This window comes from Meles meles, chromosome 5 (assembly GCF_922984935.1).
Source record: "Meles meles chromosome 5, mMelMel3.1 paternal haplotype, whole genome shotgun sequence".
Taxonomy (NCBI): Eukaryota; Metazoa; Chordata; class Mammalia; order Carnivora; family Mustelidae; genus Meles; species Meles meles.
This window is the reverse complement of record NC_060070.1, coordinates 150,076,705-150,099,068: the sequence shown is the minus strand read 5'-3', so window position 1 is coordinate 150,099,068 and position 22,364 is coordinate 150,076,705. Positions and strand designations below refer to the sequence as shown.

General features: G+C 48.6%; 1 protein-coding gene across 7 annotated transcripts in view; it reads left to right on the top strand.

Moving 5' to 3' along the window:
- Positions 1-22,364, top strand: part of RIPOR2 (RHO family interacting cell polarization regulator 2) — a 226,434-nt gene that overhangs the window by 171,206 nt on the left and 32,864 nt on the right. For all 7 annotated transcript variants that reach the window (XM_046004528.1, XM_046004524.1, XM_046004525.1 and 4 more), the window contains 7 exons: positions 214-340; positions 1,678-1,833; positions 2,592-2,670; positions 4,408-4,431; positions 5,495-5,548; positions 9,969-10,118; positions 13,884-13,947. In XM_046004528.1, coding sequence (XP_045860484.1) covers positions 214-340; positions 1,678-1,833; positions 2,592-2,670; positions 4,408-4,431; positions 5,495-5,548; positions 9,969-10,118; positions 13,884-13,947 — 654 coding nt within the window. The remainder of the gene's footprint in view (positions 1-213; positions 341-1,677; positions 1,834-2,591; positions 2,671-4,407; positions 4,432-5,494; positions 5,549-9,968; positions 10,119-13,883; positions 13,948-22,364) is intronic.

The following is a 22,364-nucleotide window of genomic DNA, read 5'->3' as shown; positions in this document are numbered from 1 at the left end:
TTGTGTGCAGTTTCGATCTATTTCTGTCTCAGGAGGTGGGTATCTTTTTTTTCTTCACCTGAGAGCTGAACCCTTTGGCTTGAAAAGAGCAGGTCGTAGGACCTCGGGGTCTCATGACTCACCTCACCTCACCTTTGCCATTGTTGACAAGCGGAGTGTTTTTTCTGTCTGGACCTGCCTGTAATTTGCCCTCATCTTTCCACTCTCTTCCAGGACTACCAGCCAGACTCCCAGAAATCATGTTGGTAGGATCCCAGTCCTTCTCGCCCGGGGGCCCCAATGGGATCATCAGAAGCCAGTCTTTCGCGGGGTTCAGCGGCCTGCAGGAGAGACGGTCCAGGCAAGTCGGGTGTGGTTCTGTCCGGGGATGTGGCTCGAGAAGGACGTGAGCTCATGCCCTCAAGAGGCTCTGTGAGCGTGCAGCCTTGTCAAAACTCACACGCGCACACACACACACACACACACACACACACACACACACACAATACGATTTTTAAATCTCTTTCATGGAGAAGATGTACCAAACATTAAGTGCCGTAGTGTCTTTTCTGTCATCTAGGATTCCTCCTGCCAAGCAGATGGCTGAGGATTTGGGGTAAGCTACTGGTTTGAGCTCCTGGCTCTCCCCACCCCCAGCCTTCGGGCCATACGTTTCCCACTGCAGCCACGCGGGGAGAATGTGTTTGCTGTAAGGTCGTGCGGCCGGTAAAGACAGCCTCTGCGGCGCGGCTCTGGGAAACAGATGTCCTTCAGAAACAGGCTTGGGAAAGTCAGTCCTCTGGTTTCTCTGGAATCTCCCTTCCTCTAAAATCAGACTTCGGAGAAATCAAGCAGGAACATATAGGTCACGAAATAGGTACACGGAATAAGTCTGGCCTCAGTTTTTCTGACACGACAGAGGTCTTGAGCACTCAGGGGCCTACGTGCTCTGACCTGTCATGTCCCCTTTGGTATAGACGGTTACACAGAGGGAAAGAATCACCTGGGAGGCGCAGGACAGGCACCTGCCAGACCCAGGGGTCACGGCTTTCCCTTAGACACCGGGTCGGTGAGGTTTTGGCCTCTCGGTCTCCCAATCAGATCTGTGGTTGGGCTCTAAGTTGTCAGGTGTCCGTCTCCCCCGTGGGCTGCTCCCTGCCGCTAGCACGAACACTGAGCTTTGTGTTCCACCTAAAGATAACGCCCTCCAGAGAAAGAAAGCTTAAAAAAGCCTTCGGTTCGGCTCCATGGGCCTTCCTTGAACACCGTCTGGTGTGACCCTTTATCCAGAAACTCCTTGTTCACATCTTAGTCGAGTTTAGTGGACACTTGAGCCGGAAGCTGCGCAGCAAGCATCTTCTTTTCCTTGGCTTCTACCCTTCTGCTTCCTTGTTTCCTTGGAAGCACTTGTCCTTGGCTTTCTGTAAGGTTTCAGGGGTGCAGGATGTCTTCTCTCAGGGTCCCTGACCTGACCCTGGCGAGCCACTGCCCTACCAAGCTTCCAGATTTCGGCAGTTTATAAATCTCATAGAAAATCGACCAATAAACCGCATGTTCGATGGCTCGGGTGTTCAGCTACTGGGGACCCCGTACCTTCCCCAAATGACACGAACACAAACACAAGATGATTCAGAGGGCGTTTCTTGGTTCAGACCCTTTTGGATCCTGAAACTCACAATTTCCTTTTCCTTCGCACAGATGTAACTCCTTCATCGAAAATCCCTCTGCGCTCAAGAAGCCTCAGGCCAAACTGAAGAAAATGCACAATTTAGGACACAAAAACAACAACCTCCCCAAAGAGCCTCAGCCTCAGAGAGTGGAAGAGGTCGTCAGAGCCCTGAAAAACGGCCTCGAGTAAGACCTTGGACGCCATTAACCGCCTAGAATGTTTTTCCTTTCTAAAATCCTCAGGGGCCAGGAGGGGAGTGCAGGAAAGTTTTTAGAGATCATTTTAAAGTGTCTATTGCTGTAGTAGGTATTTTATTCTCACACCGTAATCGAGGAAGCCTTAAATGAGTCTCAAATACGTGAAATATGTCGGGTTTCTACATCACATCCATAAACTTGAAGGAGATCCGAACTAGTGACGTGTTTAACTCGGCACAGTGTTGGGTTTCACATAAACAGCAGTGGACCGACAGCTCTAACTTGGTGATCACTGAGGAAGGATTCTGAAACCTTCCCGAGTTATTATATTACATAGTCTACTATATATGTATTATGCCGTATTATCCTACGGATTGTTGGCCCAGAGTAAGATCTCCCTGGTATGCAGGGAGACCTCTAGAGTGGGTGTTGTATTTAAGGGGACAGAATTCTGTGAGCCTGGACCCGGGATAGCTTCCATCCTTGTTTGGCCACACTCCTTCCCCCACCGCTTTTTCTTTTTTGGACTTTCAAGCCTCACAGGGGTTCTCCTTTTTGACCATCTGGGCGCTACCAGAAACGACTCCTGGAGCTTTCAGAAAGTCGAGAGATTGGGAAACACACAGTCACTTCCCCCCACCGACTCTGCCCTCCCCAGAGCAGGTCTCGGCTTTGTCGTCCCCTTGGGAGGGACACGGTCAATGCCAGCACAGAGCTCACGAATATGTGTCCTGTTATTTTTGCAGTGAGTATCTGGAAGTTCACCAGACAGAGTTGGACAAGCTGACAGCCCAGCTAAAAGATATGAGAAGAAACTCTCGCCTGGTGGGTACCGTCCAGTCATTAGGAGGTTAACACAGTCTTCCCTTTTTGGACTAAGAATCTTTTCTTTTTCTTCCTATTGGATGGGGATGGGTAGCTGGGGAAGGGGAAGGGGATGGGGACGAGCAAGAACCTTTAAGAAAAGCAGATCCAGGGGCACCTGGGTGGCTCAGAGGGTTAAAGCCTCTGCCTTCGGCTCAGGTCATGATCCCAGGGTCCCGGGATCGAGCCCCGCATCCGGCTCTCTCCTTGGTGAGGAGCCTGCTTCCTCCTCTCTCTCTCTCTCTGCCTGCCTCTCTGCCTACTTGTGATCTCTCTCTGTCGAATAAATAAATAAAATATTAAAAAAAAAAAAAAAAGAAAAGCAGATCCAAGGGGCAGAATACTGTCTGCTCCCTGATGTGTATTTGAGAAAGAAGTTAAATTTCTTCTTAATGCTTTATTCTTAATACTTCTCAGTATTTTCCAAGCATGTTGATGCAGATATGCTTTATAATCAGGGAAAAAATACTAAACAGAAGCAACTACGTGGCCCTCCTCTAAATCATAGAAGGACAGGCAAAGTGGGGGTGCTCCTAGCATTTTGTTAGCACAGAATTTGGAGCCCAGAACTACTAAGAAAATAGTATAAGTCAGTGACATCAGCGAGGGCGAGAGGACCCAAGTGCACCTGTTACGAGAAAGTGGGAGGAGTCCCTGAGCCCGTTCCGTTCCGTGTCCTTATGCTCCAGCGGCTGGCAGGTGGCCTCGAGTCTGGTGACTTTGTGAGGACTTGTCTGGTTGACCTATACACCTACAGGTCACCTGTGTACTATTTTAAATGATTTTGTTCAGTTCGAAGTGATCTTACACCTTAATGTCTCAAGGCGTCAGAAAGCCCAGGAAAAGTCCATGTGCTAGGAGATACCGCAGAGCCTTAATGGCCGTCGCCTCCTGCTGCTTTCAGAGACCTGCTGAGATGTGCAGTGGTGTGCTTCGCAAAGGCTCAGAGGCTGAAAGCGTTATAGAAGTTAAAGATTTTACGCCCCGACGATGTTAGAGTAGGAGCCACCCCATCTCTGTGGGGAGTGACTCCTTACAGGACGGCCTTCCACACTTCCGAATGCCCTTGACCATCCTCAGTGGCAACACATGTTTCTCCTTGGAGAACAATGGTGAATGGATGCAGGCGCTCCGGCCGGGCCTGGTGTTCCATAAAAAAAACAAAAAACAGAAACGAAAACACCTCCTGATGGGGGAACGTGGGAATGGTGTGCCGATTATTCTGTGATATTATGAGCACACAGGAAATGAACTGGCTTAAAAAACAATTTGTGAAAGGCTTATCACTGCCCTCGAGGACGCTCCTTAAACACCGGTTTTGTATGTTTACAGGGGAGGGTGAGTGTTTGTTTCACTCATCGACCCCTGCCCCATTCTCTGTTAACTTGTTTTCCTTATTGAAGAGTTAATATGAATGTATGTGCCCCTCAGGGTGTAAGAGAGGAGAGGGGAAAGCAAGTGAGACCTTTGGGTGCAGAGAGATTGCAGTGGAATTCTGGAGACACAGAGGATAAGTAAATATCGGCTCCTAAAAGTACTCTCGCTGCTATTTCAAATAACCCAGAAGAACTTTACAGGAGTGATCGCTTCTTCCCCAGTAATGCAGACACGAACACTGAATCCCTCTGTCGACCTCAACAACAGTTTTGAGGAAACTATGTTCTAATCCAGACACTCTTTTTTTTTTTTTTATTTTAGGGTGTGCTATATGACCTAGACAAGGTAAGTTACCATCCTGTGCGGGAGTGTTGCGGGAAAACAAAACAGGGCATGTTTGCGGAGAGATCCGTGATTTCCTCTTTAGGCATAACCAGATCTCCAAGAACTGATGATTTTTCTCAGCCTAGTAGAAGTCATGCTTTTCTCTAATGAGGGGTGTGAGTAAGTACCATGATCTGTAGCTCCAATAATGTCTTCAAGGTCACTCCCATAAAAATGCCACCTGGTTGAAGGGTTTCTCCGCGTGCTGGTAAGTTCAAGAACTTCCTAGTGTTGGAAGGCCCTTACCTGTTGTTCTCTCTGACTGAGAGAATGTCATCAAATTAAAGACCTCTTTGATGGGAAAACACGGCGTTATTTTCTATGGCCCTAAGGGCAAAAAAAAAGTGATTCCAGGTAAACCCTGGCATGGTTTGCTCTATTCGCTTAAAATTTGTATCTTGTACTTCCTGAAAAAACTCTTCTAGGCTTCTTTTAAATGTAGATTGTGTTTTTATTTACTCATATGTGCTCCTGCCACTCCCTTTGCGTGCCTTTCCATGTATACGTCATTTTAATGCTGAATCACGGTGTAATGTTTTTTGGAAGACGTTTGAAAGGGTAATTGAACTTAATGCATGTAATAACAATATTTATAACCCCAACGAGGAGATGAGACATGAACCACTATCATTATATTCGAGCACGTACAGACAGCAGTTTCAAAATGCACCCCGGTTTCGGAGACTGCAAACTGTTGGGGGGTGAGTTCATCTTCAAGATGAAAAAGTATGTCGCTGTCTTGCCAGAAATCCAGCAACTTCCATTTGATTGGCCTCCCTCAATGTTTAGCACAAAGATTCCGATTACTAACTCAAGTTCATCTCTCGGAATACTTGTTTAATATTTTAGAAGATTCTTTCTGAATTGTTATCAGAGAGTCTCTAAAATAGCCAAGATGGGAAGAAAGGGAAGATATTTAGCATTTTCTGGTAATTTGGAGTATGAGATCGGGAAACTCTTGCCATTCTAGATCAGTTGAACTGTTAATGACTGTACTTTTTCAAACTTCTTCTTTTAATTTCAGCAAATTAAAACAATTGAAAGATCCATGAGACGCCTGGAGTTCCACATTAGTAAGGTAATCAAGTTCCCGTTGTCTGGGCTTCTGGGTTTCTGTTCTCAGTCACTAATCAATGCGCCTTTGGTCTAAGCACGGCATCTGGTCCACGGAGAATTACTTACCTAAGTAACTCCTAAGCTGAGTAGCAATGATGTCTTCCAACAGGCAGGAAAGATGGAGAAGAAGGAGAAGAGGGCTGGACACTCTGGCATAGCTCTGACTCTCCTTCGGTTCCTAAAGAGTGAACCAAACTCACCGTACAAGACACTTGACACTTGCGCTAACTTGGTACCCCATAAACTTCTTCATGAAGCCCTTAAAAGTACTCAGAACAGCTGCCACGTACGTCCCCAGACTCTTTCTCAAGCTCCTGGCTCCTGTCCTTCCTCGCATGGCGTGGTTTCCAGGCACATTTTCTTTCATCTCTGTCGCCTCCGTCCGTGTGGGCCATTTTGTCAGGACCCCTGACACCCAGCCCCAAACCCTACAGATCTTCACGGATGGTGCAGCCAGGCTCACGTGGAGTGGGACTCTCAGCTCCTTGCTCTGGACACTACCAGGCTTTACCGGGGCATCCTGAAAATAGTTCCCCTTGGGAGCCACTAAATCCCACCAATGGTAATTCCTGTTTCCATCCACGTGCATCGGCCTCTCTTCCAAGTAGAGAGACTAGAGCCCTCAGCCAATCTCTCTGCTGGGAGTCAGACACCCTAGTTTCCAGTCGCGCCCTCTCTGGGCTGAACCTAACCCATGCAAACCTTGACTTTCCGCTCTGTGTGGGGAGGGGCATGCATTCAATCTACATGATCCTAAGAATCCTTTCATTTTAAGATTCTGTGATGAGTTAGATGTGTAGAAACGGACGTACACACAGCTGCCTTTGCATGTTCCTACTTTGAAAAATATCTGTTACCCGGGCGAATCTGAAATTACTCCCATTTCTGTTCAACTCCGTAAATAACACAATGACATCCATTCGAAGGTATCCGTGTGGCAGGCAGTTGTTGGCAAATTACTCTGTTTGGTTTGAAACACAGCAAGAAAACAAAATCGCGCTCGGGTGAGAGTGTATTTCTCCATCTTTTAGCCATTGTCGTTAGCCAGGACCATGCTGGGGGTCACGAAAGGTGGGGGGTGGTCTGTTGTGCACAGCACACCTCCCAAATGGTATTGAACTGCACAAGCCCAGCCGTTGATTTGGTGAGTCTCTGCTGACATAGGGGTGAGACCAGCGCTTGCCTACGGACTGGCAGTTCCCACTCGAGTGGGTACAGAGTTACCCTTTATCCTGCGGGCTAGTTCCATTTGGCTAGGATAGGTTGGCATTGAGATAAAAACAAAGAATTAACTGTTCTGCAAATGCGGAGTAACGGACTGTATCTTTAGGGCTAAACCGGTGTCCCCATGAGCCGTTTCCTGTAGAGAGAATTACAGTCTCAGACTTGAGCAAACCCAGTAGTGGGGAAAAGGGTAGAAGGGGCAGCTTCCCGGGGTACCCCGTGGGTGAAACAGTCTGGCCAGCCCTGGAAGAAGGATCTGCTCTCGTGTTTCTAGGGGTTTTGTGGAGACCAACCCCACGAGAATGATCTGCAACGTTTATGTAAAATTCCAGATTCCAGCCCGGCCCTAAACTACCGAATCGGAATCCCAGAGAGGGGGCCTGGGCATCAGCATTGTAACAAGCTCACCAGACGAGTCTTAGCGTGGCATTCGTGTATGGCAGCCCCCCCCCCCCCCCCCGCCAGCCACCAGCCCCAAGATTTCATCAGCAGATTCACCACCCGAGACCTTACGTCTGCCTCTTAATCAGAGACAGACCCTTCGACCCCACGGATGAAAGGCTGCTTTCCAGAGTTTGGCCATGGCTCTCAACAAAGTGGAATGACTTGTTGAGGGAAAGAGCGACAGAGAATCCTGTAAGCAGACAATAATTTTAGTCTGTGAATGTGCCTCTTCTGAGCTGAGCGTGATTGACGTCCAGACAGAGACGGCAACGGTGGAAAATTCTGCCTCCTCTAACGGGTGCTCCTGACGCTTTGTCGTGAGCACCCGAAAACTTGCCTTCAGAACAAAGGAGGGATTTTAACCTCTGAAACCCATTAGATTCATCTCCACCTTCCTCAGCCTTCTGAGGGAATAAAGTTTGTCCTGAAATGAAAAATTGAAGTTGTCCGAGGCAGATTCCTGCCTCGCAGAAGTCCCTAATTTCCTTTGCCTGTGCCAAAGGCTAGTGTTCGTGTCCTTTTCATCGCCTGCAAATTCCTGCGGTTAGCTGGCGAGCGCGCTGACAATGACAGAGAGTGCAAGACTGTGGACATATACACGCTCGGCAATAACCATGTGTCTCCCACTTAAGCACTATTGATACTTGGAGCTGGTCTTTGTTAGGAGACTGTCCCCTGTCCTGAGGGACGTTTCGCGACATCCCGGCCTCTGTCCCTACCAGATGGCAGTAACACCTCCCAGCTGCGATGCTGGAAAAAACAGCCCCAGCTTTTTGCCAAATGTCCCCTGGGTGTCAAAGCTGCCTTGGGTTGATGGGGGACTGCTGTCTTTGAGACAATAAGTGCTTATCGGGCTTATAGAACGAGTCCGATCCACAGTCACTTACAAAAAGTATATTATTGTTTGGAAGTGTAAGCGTAGATGTATAGCAGAGAAATGCCTAGTTCTGAAATGTTCAGTGTGATCAAGTTTTGACAGTTGTGCTTCACCCTCATTTTTTTTTAATATTTTATTTATTTATTTGACAGAGAGAGATCACAAGTAGATAGAGAGGCAGGCAGAGAGAGAGAGAGAGGGAAGCAGGCTCCCTGCTGAGCAGAGAGCCCGATGTGGGACTCGATCCCAGGACCCTGAGATCATGACCCGAGCCGAAGGCAGCGGCTTAACCCACTGAGCCACCCAGGCGCCCCCACCCTCATTTTTTTAAAAAAGATTTTATTTATTTGAGAGCAGGCATGAGCGGTGGGGAAAGGCGGGGGGGGGGGGGGGAGAAGCAGGCTCCCCGCCGAGCAGGGAGCCCAACTCGGGACTCGATCCGAGGACCCCAACTCAGGACTCGATCCCAGGACCCCAGGATCATGACCTGAGCCAAAGGCAGACACTGAACCAGCTGAGCCACCCAGGTGCCCCTCTTCAACCTCATTTTAAGAATAATTTAACAGATTTGTTTTCTCTATTGTTGAGGCTCTATTGAAAATGATTTGGGGGGGGGGATTTTATTTATTGGAGAGAGAGCCAGAGCGGGGAGAGGGGAAGAAGGAGATGGAGAAGCAAGCTCTCCACCGAGCAGGGAACCTGATGAGGGGCTTAATCCCAGGACCCCAGGATCATGACTTGAGCCAAAGGCAGACGCCCTATTGAAGATGATTTTGTAAAGCCTTGGCTCAAGTTCTTTTTTAAAAAAATGCTAAATGTAGATGTGTGAATATCACCTTGTGACAATACTCTTAAAATAAAATGGTAGGAGTCTTGTGGAAATCCTTCCCATGCTTGTTCCTTATGTAGAAAACTGTGGTCTCCATCACCCAGTACTTGGCTCACACGGCCTACCAATGTTGAGTTCATTTTTATTTCGTGAATTTGAAAAGAAGGCTCAGATTAAAATCTGCTTTGAAAGAGAAAATGGATCCCAGTGGCTAAAACAAAGATGATTTGTCTCCGGCTAAAAGGATGATGCTTCAGGGGGTAGGGAGGGCCTGGGTGGCTCAGTCGGTTAAGCAGCTGCCTTTTCGCTCTGGTCTTGATCTCGGGGTCCCAGGATGGAGTTCCGTGTGGGGCTCCCTGCTCAGAGGGGAGTCTGCTTCTCCCTCTGCCTCTGGCACTCTCCCTGCTCATGCTCTTGCTTTCTCTCAAATAAGTAAAATCTTTTTTAATCATTTTTTAAAGATTTTTATTTATTTATTTGACAGTAAGAGGGAACACAAGCAGGGGAAGTGGGAGAGGGAGAAGCAGACTCCCCACCGAGCAAGGGATCTGATTCAGGACTCGATCCTAGGACCCTGAGATTTTGTGACATGAGCCGAAGGTAAACGCTTAACTGATGGAGCCACCCAGGCGCCCCAAATAAATGAATAAACTCTTTATAAATAAATAGGGGCACCTGGGTGGCTCAGTGGGTTAAGCCACTGCCTTCGGCTCAGGTCATGATCTCGGGGTCCTGAGATCGAGTCTCGCATCGGGCTCTCTGCTCAGCAGGGAGCCTGCTTCCCTCTCTCTCTCTCTGCCTGCCTCTCTGCCTACTTGTGATCTCTCTCTGTCAAATAAATAAAATCTTAAAAAAAAATAAATAAATAAGAGGATGATGCTTCTACCAGATTCTCCTTGCTGAGGTCAGAGACCAAACATCTTCCGGACTGAATGATGGCCGGGGTCCCTCCTTCTGAGCGGGACTGAATAGTGCTGTCCCTTGTATTCCCTCCTGTGACTCCAACAGGTGGACGAACTCTATGAAGCGTACTGTATCCAGAGACGCCTCCAGGACGGAGCCAGCAAAATGAGGCAAGCGTTCGCGGCCTCGCCGACCAGCAGAGCTGCCCGGGAGAGCCTGTCGGAGATCGGCCGCAGCCACAGGGAGTACACGGAGGTAGGTGCCGGCCGGCGGGGCGGGTGGCGGGGGACTGCCCAGCAACGTCATTCTGCCCTCCGGGGAGATGTCCTACTGTTTGCCTCTCCTGCAGTGTTTTGGGGCAGTCCGTGGGACCGTTTAAGATGACCATCCGGCTGTTCCGTTGGTATTTTGGCTCAAATTCGTCCCTGGATGCCACAGCCTTCGCTGGCCTTTCCTTGTCCCTGAGCGTCGCTGTCGGGCACTCGTCTCCTTGTGCCTTGGAACGTGCTTGCTCACGACCCTGAAAACCCGCACGAGGTCAGAGGCTACAAAGCCGTTCACTGACCGTATCTCAAAGTCCTCCGGGCTCCCTGCTGCCCTGTAGTCTTTGCACAGGCGGGCTACGAATGCCTGTCTAAATTTCAGGGGCTGCAGGAATAAGCCACAAGGCCCCGGTTTTTGAGATTCTAAGTACACGCCAGAATTTTCTAGCATCCAGGCTAATCTGGCTTTATTCCTGGAAGTGGCACGGCCCCAGCGGCTAAGATAGCTACGCCGAAAGATCGGTATCACCAACGCCCCTGCCTGTGATGATTTTATCGTAAGGAAGTCCCCTTCCTTCTCGAAGGAGACACGACAGCCAGGAGCAGAAGTGGGCCTCCCTTGGCTTCTGCCTCTGAGGCCCCTGCATCTGACACAGGGAGCCCTTCCCTCCTCCTGGGGTCACCTGATACCAAGTGTCCTTGATGAAAGACTGAATTATTCAAGCAGCAGGGCTCACTATCCCCTGGTCTGCTCAGAGATCGAATTTCATGAATGAAGTCATCAGCCTCCTGGGGGCTCATGAGGGTCTGCTGGGCCCCTGTCGCAGCCTCAGGAGGGACCCTGTGGGTTGCCTTGTACGGTCACTCCGGGAGCGCCTCTGGTCTGAACTGTTGGTCTCTTTCTGTAGTCCGGAAACACGGCTTCTTCACCTGTGTTCCCCTTTCAGATGAATGCTTGTTAGACACATAAAATAAAACACGTAGAATCCAGGAACTCAAAGGAAACCAATGATACTGAAATAGTTACTTCAGTATTAGCAGTTCAGTTATCAAAATACCTTGAAAGCAAAATAATTTTGATACAGTACTGTGTTTTGTTTATGCCACGTTATTATTAGCGCATCAAAATTAAATCATCAGCTCTAACATTACCACAAGCTATTGGAAGTTACAAAATTTTAAAGCAGCACAAAGTATGGACAATTGTTCAAGGTTGGCGTGAACACAGTGATTTCTATCCATCGGAGCCCCAGGCCCGCCTCATACCACTGGGCTCCCTTCCTACATTCTACACTTCCACGCCATGCATTTCACATAGAGGTTGTGAAATCATGGGGACTTTCTCTTCCCCCATCCAAGTTTATGGACCCCGGGGTTGAGACTCTGGGTTAGGAGCAGCCCCGGTTCGTGAGACCTCGTTTGTGCATGGCTCAGGAATAAAAGAGCACTTAAAACGGGCCCTTCGGAGTCCAGGAGCAGTACCTGACCCACAGCTCGGAGAAGCTGCCCGTTCTAGAACCTTCGCCAGGCCGCTTCCGAAATACCCATCCTTGCTCAGGTGCCAGCACATGGCATCTGACTTCGCTCCCACGTTTGGAGATGTAGAGGACCGTTTCAGCAAGAGGAACTGTGCCTTGGAGGAGAGAGGAGTCAGAGTTCTGTAGCATCCTGCCTGACATGGGCTGGTTTTTTATCTTCGCGACCCGCAGAGCTGGGATTTGAACACAGAGAGAATGTTTTGGGTGAGAGCCTCGGGGGGCTGTGCCAGGACTCACCCCCAGCTGTCTGGGTGCAGAGCCTCCAGACCGCCGAAGTCCTCACCTGTTGCGCCAGCTCCCCCCACCCCAGGTTTTCTGGAAGTCACCTGTGGCAACTCTGCCTTGCACGCTGACGTCACAGGCATTTGGGGAAAATGTCCTGTGTTCCTTCCCCGAGCCCTGCAGGGCTCTAAGAAAAGGGGTCCACGATACTGAGACTTTGTTTCAGGCAGCACAGAGCTCAGACTTCAGGAAGTTTCCTCAGCGTATGCTAAGCGATCTGAGGCAGCAAGAGCTCACAGGGCAAAGTGCCATTCTCTTTGCACCCCACCCGCACACCAGTGTGGGAGAGCGATCTTCTGGAAAGGACACAGGCACAAACAGGACGCTGTCACCTCACTCAGCAATCCCGAAGTCCTCCGCTCACAAAATGCAATCAGGACCAGCCCAGTCAGGGCTCCTGGGGCGTGGTTAGCGGGCGGGGCCCCACCAGGAGGCGGGCTGCTGAGGGAGAAGAGGGCAGGTGCCACCCCACCCCCACTCTCTGGAGTGGGGACAGTCAAGGTCAAGGCGGCTTCCAAGGCTGAAGCCTGCTGAGCTGCCCAAGGGCCCCACTGGGGAGAGCCGCTGCCCGCCCCTTTCCTTTTTTGATCTCGAACTGCGATTGCTCTCTGTAGGTCCTAAGATCAGGAGGAAGTAGGACGGGCTGGGGTAGTGACATGTCTAACCACACTCTTAGATAGTGTCCCGCTTTCTGCCTTCCGGGTCCCTCAACAGAGCGAGCGGAGGACTGTGGTCAGGCCCAGGAGTCATTTTTGGGGTGTCCTAGCCTTGCGCAGGAACCCAGCCTCACTCACTCTGTAGGTACAGCCCCGTGGATACTTTGCATCTACAGGAAAGTCGAGACTAGTATAATAAACACCATCGACCTTTACCAGCTGGTAACATCTTGCCATATTTCCTTCCCTTCTCTCACCTATGCTCAATTTTTTCTTTATCCTTATTTTTTTGCTGAATCCTTTGACAGTAAGTGACGGATGTCGTGACACTTGACCCCATAAGTATTTGAGCCCAGAACCCACAGTGGTCGCCCGTGTATCCCCGGGACAAACACAGGCCATCCCCACAGCTAAGACAATTAGCAAGCTGAGGGAGTTACCGGATAGCCTGTTCGTTTTCAGACGCCTGCTGTTTGGTCTGGTCATGTCCTTGAGAGCTGTCCTAGTGCATTGTCCCGCCGTCAGGATCTAATGGAAGGTAACAGGCGGCATTTGGTTTTTATGTCTCGTTAGCCCCTTTTGTCTAGAACTTTCCCCCCGCATTACCGTTTTGTAGAACCCAGGCCATTTCTCACAGAGTATCACGTTCTGGTTTCGTATATTTATTATATAATTTGATGAGATCATTGACGTAACCTCTGAAGGCAACACAGCAAGTCTTCTGCTGTAGGAGGTCCCAGGGTCAGCGACTCAAGAACCTTGATTTTCTCCATTTAGGAGAAGACTACTTTCCTTCTTCCTTTTGCGGGGGGGGGGGTTTATTTAGTTCTTTGAGAGAGCGAGATCACAAGCAGTGGGGCAAAGGCAGAGGGAGAGGGAGAAGCAGGCTCCCCACTGAGCAGGGAGCCAGACATGGGGCTCAGTCCCAGGACCCGGGATCATGACCTGAGCTGAAGGCAGGCGCTTTACTGACTGAGCCACCCAGGCCCCCCCAGACTGCTTTCCTTCTTATCTAGCATCCCAGTCCTCATCATTGTGCATGGAAATAAGTTAATTTGTTCTTTTGTGCTCTGAATTTCCAGTACACCAGAAGGCTGATGTGGACTCGGGGTGGGAGGGGACATTTGGTCCGGGGCTGGGTAGCTCCCTACAAACAGGTCAGTGCCCCCTGGTGTTCAAGACCTCCAGCCTTAGTTGTCTGTGGCTGCTGGAACGTCACGGGCTTTGAGCTGTTTGGGACCGAAGTCTCGCGCTGATGCCAGTTTTCTGTCCTCTTCACAGAATATGTGCAGCATCGAAGCAGAGCTGGAGAACCTGCTGGGGGAGTTCTCCATCAAGATGAAAGGTACCTATCCCCCCGTTCAGAGAGGGGCGGCGCCGCCTCCACGGACAGAGCTCCCTGGAGTTTGCGGGCACACACTATTTTTATTTTTCTTGCAAAGACAGGGAGCCGCTCATGCTCACCCCTCCCCATTTGTGAATGTGTTGATGTTCTAGAACCTTCTAGTCCGAGACTTGCCTGCACCCCTAAATCTTTATTACGGCAGAACCTCAAGCATACACAGAAGTGAGGAGAATGTTAACAATGAACCCCCTATCACCTAGACTGAATAATTAATAGGATTTTGCCACGTTGGCTTCATCTGTTTTTCCATTTGATGATATATAACCCAGATATGTGAGTCTGCCTGTGTGTATTTAAAATCCCTTAGAGAACAGGGACTTCTTCTTACATAAATAACCACAATAATATTTTCACATTGAATAAAATTAATACAGCTCTGTTACTAATCCATTCCATTACCCAGTTTCCCCAGCTGCCTCAGAAATGCTTTGTACAATTGGTTTGTCCAGCTTGTTCACGCTGTGTTCCAGATAAGGTCCCTGTGTCATGCTTGGTCATGAGGTGTCTCTTAGGCTTCCTTTCATCTAAGCAGACCCTTCCCGTTTTCCTCCTACCGTTGAAACTGCTGTTGTACAGAACATCCCACGTTCTCCGTTTGTCTTTTGGCTTCTTTGCAGTGTTTCAGTTGTTCCTTCCTGCTCACGTTTTCTGCAAACTACCCACCCATTACTGAAGGGTATTTATCTTTAGTGTAAAGCCCACAGAGGATTGCATTTTCCTCCTTTGCCCAGTGCGTTTCTGGTGTTTGCTCTGGAAAGCTCTGAGCTAGAAGTGTGATTGGTTGTTGATCTCTTTACCGCAGCGTCTTTGGAACAAAGAAGGCCCACCAGGGCTGGGAAACGGAGCCGAGTGTGGTCCAGTGTTGCGGGCAGGGCTCTCTGATCAGCCACAGCCCCCTTTGTTTTGAGTTTGGGCCCATTCACTGTAGTAAAGAGGGCTGGGGCGCAGGCGCTCTGGTCCTCACGTTCCTGCAGCAGCTTGATCCCTGGGTTGTTGCTAATGGAGACTTAATCACCCTCTCCATGACTTTTTGCAATTAAAGGAGTAGATAAGGGGCACTTTTTTTTTAAGTGCTCAACAGGAGAGCTTTTCCGTTTTTCAAATGAGTCAGCAGGGTGCTGTTTCTGCCAAGCGCTGGGCACCCCCATGAGAACATGAGAGCCACTCTGAAGGAGTTACTCCTGGAATAACAATGACCTTGACCTTCAGCTTCCCCAGGGGCTGCATTCTTCCCTAGAGCAGACCTGAGCTGCATTGGTTTGTCATTCGGTGTGACATCCCAGCACTCACTGTCCCACGGAAGTGGGGCATCCTCTGTTTATCAGTTTCTCCTTTACTGTCTTCGTGTTGGGTCCTCACCTGAGCCCGAGGTTCCAAAACCGCTCAGGCTCTGTCGCGGACCCTGCAAGTCGGGATGATTTCATTAGCGGGATGATTCTAGAAAACAACTGCCTTGGGGGCGCCTGGGTGGCTCAGTGGGTTAAAGCCTCTGTCTTCGGCTCAGGTCATGATCCCACGGTCCTGGGATCGAGCCCCGCATCGGTCTCTCTGCTCAGCAGGGAGCCTGCTTCCTCCCTTCTCTCTCTCTGCCTCTCTCTCTGCCTGTCTCTCTGCCTACTTGTGATCTGTCAAATAAATAAATAAAATCTTTAAAAAAAAGAAAAGAGAAAAAGAAAACAACTGCCTTGAATCAGTGTTTAGCAGAAAGCACATTCCTCTTGTGTCTGCCAACACTCGGCAGACACCATCCGTGCAGCCTGGTCGGTCTCACAGCTGAGAGAGACTCAGGTCACACACATCTTGTGGTGTTGAACACAGGGAGGACCAGATTTCCCTGATTTCTGTTGTCCAGTGCACTTGTTTTTGGCGGGGTGATCATTTCCCCATTTTATTGACGGGAAATGGGTGTTAAATGACTTGTCCCAGAAGTCACATGGTGAGTTGGAGTCAAACTTGAGACTGAATTCCAGGGCTTCTGGCTTCTAGAACGTTCCGAGGCTCAATCTCCTACAAGGAAGGAAGTTTGAAGAGCCGATACTAGAAACTGTTGCTCAAAGCATGGTCTCTTCTGTAGGAAGGTCGTCTCCAGTCCAGCCCACAGGCAGCATGGCGGTCAGGGAGACAGTGGTGCCTGGGGCCCGCCGTCCCTGAGGGACCTGGGCACCAGCTCTATCACAGCCCTGGGTCCTAAAGCGTTATCCTGGTGACAGAACCTCCCGTTTGCTGAGCTCTTCCATCTCAGCCTCTCCCTGTTCCTCTCTCCTGCCTGGTCTGCTTCCCTCGCTTCCATCTGGGCCCTCGGTTTCCCCCAAGGGGACTCTAGGCCCGAAAGATACTCTCCTTTTTCATTACACATTACTCTCCCTTTGCACTTCCCTAATCTAACATGAAAACTCAGAAATGACAACCAGGAAGCCTTTCAGAGGGAACGTCTCCATGGAAATCTTCCTCTCTCTCGGTAAAGAGAAGCCTCCTCAGGCTGCCAAGAAATCTTACGTCTTCGCAATCAGCTACTTTCTTATCTGTGATTCCATCTGGTAGAACATAACCACGCCCCAACTCATAGACTAACGTCCCCTGAGGAGATTTCATAATATTGTCAGACCTGGTAACCCAACTTCCTCCCACCACACCCTTCCACACTTCCCTTTCTGCCACACCCAACACAAAGAAAACAACCCTTTTGGTTTTGTGTGAATGTGTGGCCCCCTGGGGTGTGGGTAGGTTGATGATAAAAACAACAGATGGGCTACAGAGCTCCTGCTCTCCGCCCAGCACAAGGTTGCATCCCCATGAGTGGCCCTTGGCTTTGAGTTCCACACAGTCCACTGGAGAAAAATGGACGTAGGAACCAGTGCATTCTAATTCAGTAGAACGAATGACCCCTTGGACCAGTGGGGTGGCCAGCTTGTCTCCACAGCCCCCAGCAGGGTGGGGACGAGGAGAAGGGTGCCACTCCCCTATCTTGAGGGAAGGAAGCAAGAAGGAAGGAGGAAGGCTCCCCATTGTAACCTTTGAATTACAGTGAGAGGGACACTTCTGGGCAGGTGAACAGCAATGAGATGGCAGTCACCAAAGAGGGGAAAACATGTTGACAAATGCAGGTGGACAGGCCAGGTGGGAGCCCATTCTAGAAGAAGAGTTATGGACGTCCATGGGCGTTGGATCTTAATGTGCCTTGAATGTCAGGCTCACGAGGGAGACTCTGCTTAGCTGGGACCTAGATGAGAAGTGGTCTCTCAAGGAAAACTACCTCTCTCAGCCCTTGCTTCGTTCCAGTGACATTCCAGGCAGTGGGTGTCTCCGAGCCTGTGTCTGCCTCTCCAGCTTTCAGGGCAGGACATACCTTGACGGAGGGAAGAACTACCCATGAGCTCGTAAATCTGCACTATTTACACCTGGTCAGTAAATCAGGAAGGCCTGGAACAGAACTCCTGTCCGTTCAGCTGCTTGACTCCTTCCCTTAGAGCAGAGAGTGTGACTTCCTTACCCTGGTCGCACTCCACCCGCTGTGAAACTGTTAATATTCTCGCGAATACCCAGCCGTCCTTTTCTGTGCGTGCTGTCAGCATGCGTGATCTGCTCTATCTCTAGAAAGGAAGGTCATCATAGAACTGGCAAAAATGGGGAGCATTCTTCCGGCAGAAAAGTCTCTGAGCAAAGGAAGGAAAGGTGTAGCATCTGGGCCTTCCAAACAAGGCCAGAGAAGAGCCGTTTTCTCAGTAATGGGTGTTTACAGGAAAACAGGCAAAAAGGTACAGAAAGACGGATCATAGAAATAAAGCCCCCCCCCCTTGGGGCGCCTGGGTGGCTCAGTGGATTAAGCCGCTGCCTTCGGCTCGGGTCATGATCCCAGGGTCCTGGGATCGAGCCCCACATCGGGCTCTCTGCTCCGCGGGGAGCCTGCTTCCTTCTCTCTCTCTGCCTGCCTCTCTGCCTACTTGTGATCTCTCTCTGTGTCAAATAAATAAAAATAAAATCTTAAAAAAAAAAAAAAGAAAGCCCCCCCACCCCCGCCAGATGCTCACCCCCACAATGGTCTGCAGAGTGACCTTAATGAAAGCTCTCTAGACAGTGCAACAGGAATCACAAAACTGCTGAGAAAACATGAAGCTTCCCCCAGCTGTGAAAATCCCAGCAGGCCACTGCCAGGTTTGAAAGACATCAAGCTGCAACTGTAATTGCCCCGCCGTGGGTTTCAATTCTGCAGGCAGCGCAGTGATTGGCTTACACAAGCCGCTAGAACCTGAGGAAGCAGAGCCCCAGACCTGCTTCGGCCAGGCTGGTGCTGGTTTGCAACCTTAAACCGGTAATCAGCACCTCGGGTGATACCGCTACAAGCAATTTCAACAGGTTTTGCTTCAAAAACCTCGGCTTATAAGCTCAAAACCCATCACTGCCAAGTATCTTTCTCCCATCTGGATAAGCTCAGATATGAAATTTCTGGTAATTTTGAAAGGGGGAAAAAAGAAAAACCTTGAAAGCATTTCCCCCCCATACATACCTTGACCCACACTAATACCAGGTCAGTTTCTTGGTTTTTGTTTTTTTAACCAGGCTTCTGTTGTAATTGTAAGGTAAACTGGCAAAGGCTAAAACCTGAACTGATTTGCAGAGGTTTTATATGATTTTATTTTATGAAGACTTATTCATTCATTTGAGAGAGAAAGAGAGAACACCCCAGTTCTAGTGGGGGGAGGGACAGAGAGACTCCTCAAGCAGAGTCCCCGCTGAGCCCTGAGGCCTACACGGGGCTGGATCTCAGGACCCTGAGATCATGACCTGAGCAGAGAGAAACCAAGAGTTGGATGCCCAACCAACTTAGCCGCCCAGGCGCCCCTCTGCAGAGGTTTTAAACGGCACTTTGGATCTTAGAATTGGCGTGTCTCACCAATTCCTATTTGTAGAAACCCATCAATTGTGCTTTTTTTCTAATTTATTTTAAAAAATCTAGGGGTGCTTGAGCGGCTCAGTGGGTTAAAGCCTCTGCCGTCAGCTCAGGTCATGATCTCAGGGTCCTGGGATCAAGCCCCATATCAGGCTCTCTGCTCAGCAGGGAGCCTGCTTCCCCCTCTCTCTCTGCCTGCCTCTCTGCCTACTTGTGATCTCTGTTAAATAAATAAAATCTTTTAAAAAATAAAAAATTAATAAAAATTTAAAAATCTGAATAGTCCAGAAAATAATCAGTGAACATTGGCTTTCTAAATTCCGCTCTTATTTTAGGAAATCTGTTCAAGTGGCTTCTTGCATTCTAATTGTCAGACCCGTCCTCGGGACTGGCTCCGTGGTAGGGAGGCAGAACGAGCTGGTGAGTTGCTGCCATCTACTGACAGACGGTGGTAACAGCAGGTGCTTTCTCAAGCCTCCCGGGACCCTTTCTGTGATCTTAACCCTGGAGTGTCCTTGAGATGGGTGGAAAGCGGAATCCTCCATTCCCGTCTCACAGCTCCATAGGGCTACGCACAGAAGGCACAATGCCCGGTGTCATCCCATCCTCATCCTCTTTCCATGGGTAAAGCATGTTTAGACTACTGTAAAAACAACCAAGAACTGAAAGGTCGTAAATGGCCTCTCGAGGAAACTGAACCACCAAGGGATCCGTGGGTCGAACGGACATCCTGCGTGTGAAGGAACGTGAGAGTCCCAGGGTGGGCTTTGTACCAGCTATTTCCTCTCTGGCCGCCTCTATCAAAAGTGAGGGACTGTTCTTCTCGAGTCTGTTTTAACATTTTTAAATGGTACCTTCTCATTTTTTAAAATACGGGCAAATAGACCAAAAATTTTAAAGTCATAATATAGCCGCTCCATCAATGCTAAACTTGGTAAAAATCGTCGTGAATACCCAAATGACCTTTCCTCTGCATATATGCTGTTTGTCAGCCTACACGCATGATCTTGTTTGTCTTTTCTCTTATAAAATAAATGCGTGATACTTTAAAAAGCCCCATAAAAATCACTATATAATGTCAAAACTGTAACTTGCTCCTTAATCCCATCTTATCAGAGATAATTATCTTTATCACTTTGATATATTTTTCTAGAATTTTTTCCTATGGACACATTTTTATGTAGCAGAGGTCATCCTCTACATAGGTTTTATATTTTGCCTTTTTGCTTTTTTTTAACTTAATATCACTTTATAAACATTATCTTATTAAAGATATCTAAACATCTGTACTGAAATTTTTTACTTGAAGAGTGGCCGACACACAATGTTACATTAGTTTTGGGCGTACGGCATAGTGATTTGACAGGTTTATGTGCTGTGCTGGGAATGAGTAGCTCCCATCTGTCCCTATACCACACTATGACAATGCCATCCAATGATGGACTCTTCCTTCCGTGACTTATTTACTCCGTAACTGGAAGTCCGTACCTCCCACTCCCCTTCACCCATTTGGCCCATCCCTCCACCCCCTTCCCTCTGGCAACCATCAGCTTGTTCTCTGTTATCTATGGGTCTGCTTCTGCTTTTTGTTTACTCGTTTTGTTTTTAGATTCCACATATAAATGAAATCATGTGGCATTTGTCTTTCTCAGCCTGGCTTATTTCACGTAGCATTATACCCTCTAGCTCCATCCATGTTCTCACAAGTGGCAAGATCGCATCCTTTTTTATGGCTGAGTAATATTCTGGTTTATATAAACATTTGTCCTGAATTCTTAACTGGAATTCTTTATTGTATTTTTTTTTTTTTTAATTAGAAAGCGAGAAAGTACTAAAGAGTTTGCCCATTTTTACTCAATTTGTCTCATGCCTTGATGACAGTGTTGTCTTCAGGTCCCTATTCGGGTAAAGGACTTTGCTTTGTGACTGGCACAGAAACAAAGCCAGGATTACTGACGAGCTTCTGTTAACAAGTATAGTCCCTTACATTTGCCATGTACGTCCGATGTGCCTACCTTCCTCCCCACAACTTTATTCATGCTTGACACACAGTAGGCACTCTGGAAATATCGCTGAGTAAATACAGGCCACTCACTCCATCCACAAGTGTCCTCTCCCCTGTGCCTTCTTCATTCGCCAGTGGTGATATTCTTTTGTTCACATGCCACCTTCCTCCATTTAACTACCCTATGTTAAATGAGATAGAATTTCTTGTTTAATTATATGAGTAACACATTCTTACAAACATTCAAAATATAGGGGAATAGCCTCCTTTTACTGTCTCTTCATTGCTGTTCCCCTCTCTGATGTGTATCAGTTTGCTGTCTTTTCCTACCGATAACCTCTTTTAAGTGAGCTGTGTCTGGCACATGCTCGATGAATAGTATATCCCACTCCCCAGTATATATAATCGTTACTATGTATTGTCTTCACAGTCATTGCCGTCGATTGTCTTTACAAACAGTTCTGTGAGGTGGACACTGTTCCCCTCCTTTTAGGGGTGAAGAAAGTGGAGTTAATATCTAGAGGGTACTTGGCGGTAGAGAAAAAAGAAATCCGCTTCAGCTTTAACTCCTCTTACTGTCTCTCGTCCTTGTCTGTTTCATCCCCAGACCACATTTTGTTCTGTTTTCTGGGGATCCGTGAAGTCTCTTTAATTTGCAGATTGTTACCCCAGGACACAGATCCTCCCATATACCGAGTCTCCATAAATATCTACAGAAAGAAAGAGAAAGACTGGTGAAACCCGGGGTCCTTGGGACGTCCCATGACACTGGTGGGCCGTGATGTGTTCTTGCTGGCACAGCCCATACGGGGCTGGATCTCAGACTGGGAATGACGAGCCAATGGCGCGATGGCGCCTTCGGAGGGAAGCCCCATCTCCACTTGGGGAGTCTGGGTTGTTGTCCTTTGCTTGGTTGGCTTTTGTTTTCTGAATCACTGGCTTTGTGAAGATGGTAACCCATTTTAAGTGGTTTCAGAATACACTAGATGGTGGCATCATTATGCCGGGTAAATAGGAAAACATGGGAATGAACGAATTGGAGAGAGGCAAGGGTACAGGGAATCTTCACCCAAATGAGAAGAACTTAGCCGAAATCACGAATCTTGGGACAGAAAGAAAAACAAGAGAGCTGTTTATATTCATGAGAATATTTTGGGTAAATGAAGGCATATATCTTTCTGGCCCTTGTTCTCTGATCCTGAAACCCGGCTGGACCCTCAGCTGACCGAGGATACACATAGAGTTCTGGCCCCTGCCCAACAGCCTTCTTTACCCCAGAAAGCAGCGTTTTTGTTTTGTTTTGTTTTGTTTTTTGTTTTTTTTCCCATTTTTTTCCATTTTATTTATTTTTTCAGCGTAACAGTATTCATTGTTTTTGCACAACACCCAGTGCTCCATGCAAAACGTGCCCTCCCCATTACCCACCACCTGTTCCCCCAACCTCCCACCCTTGACCCTTCAAAA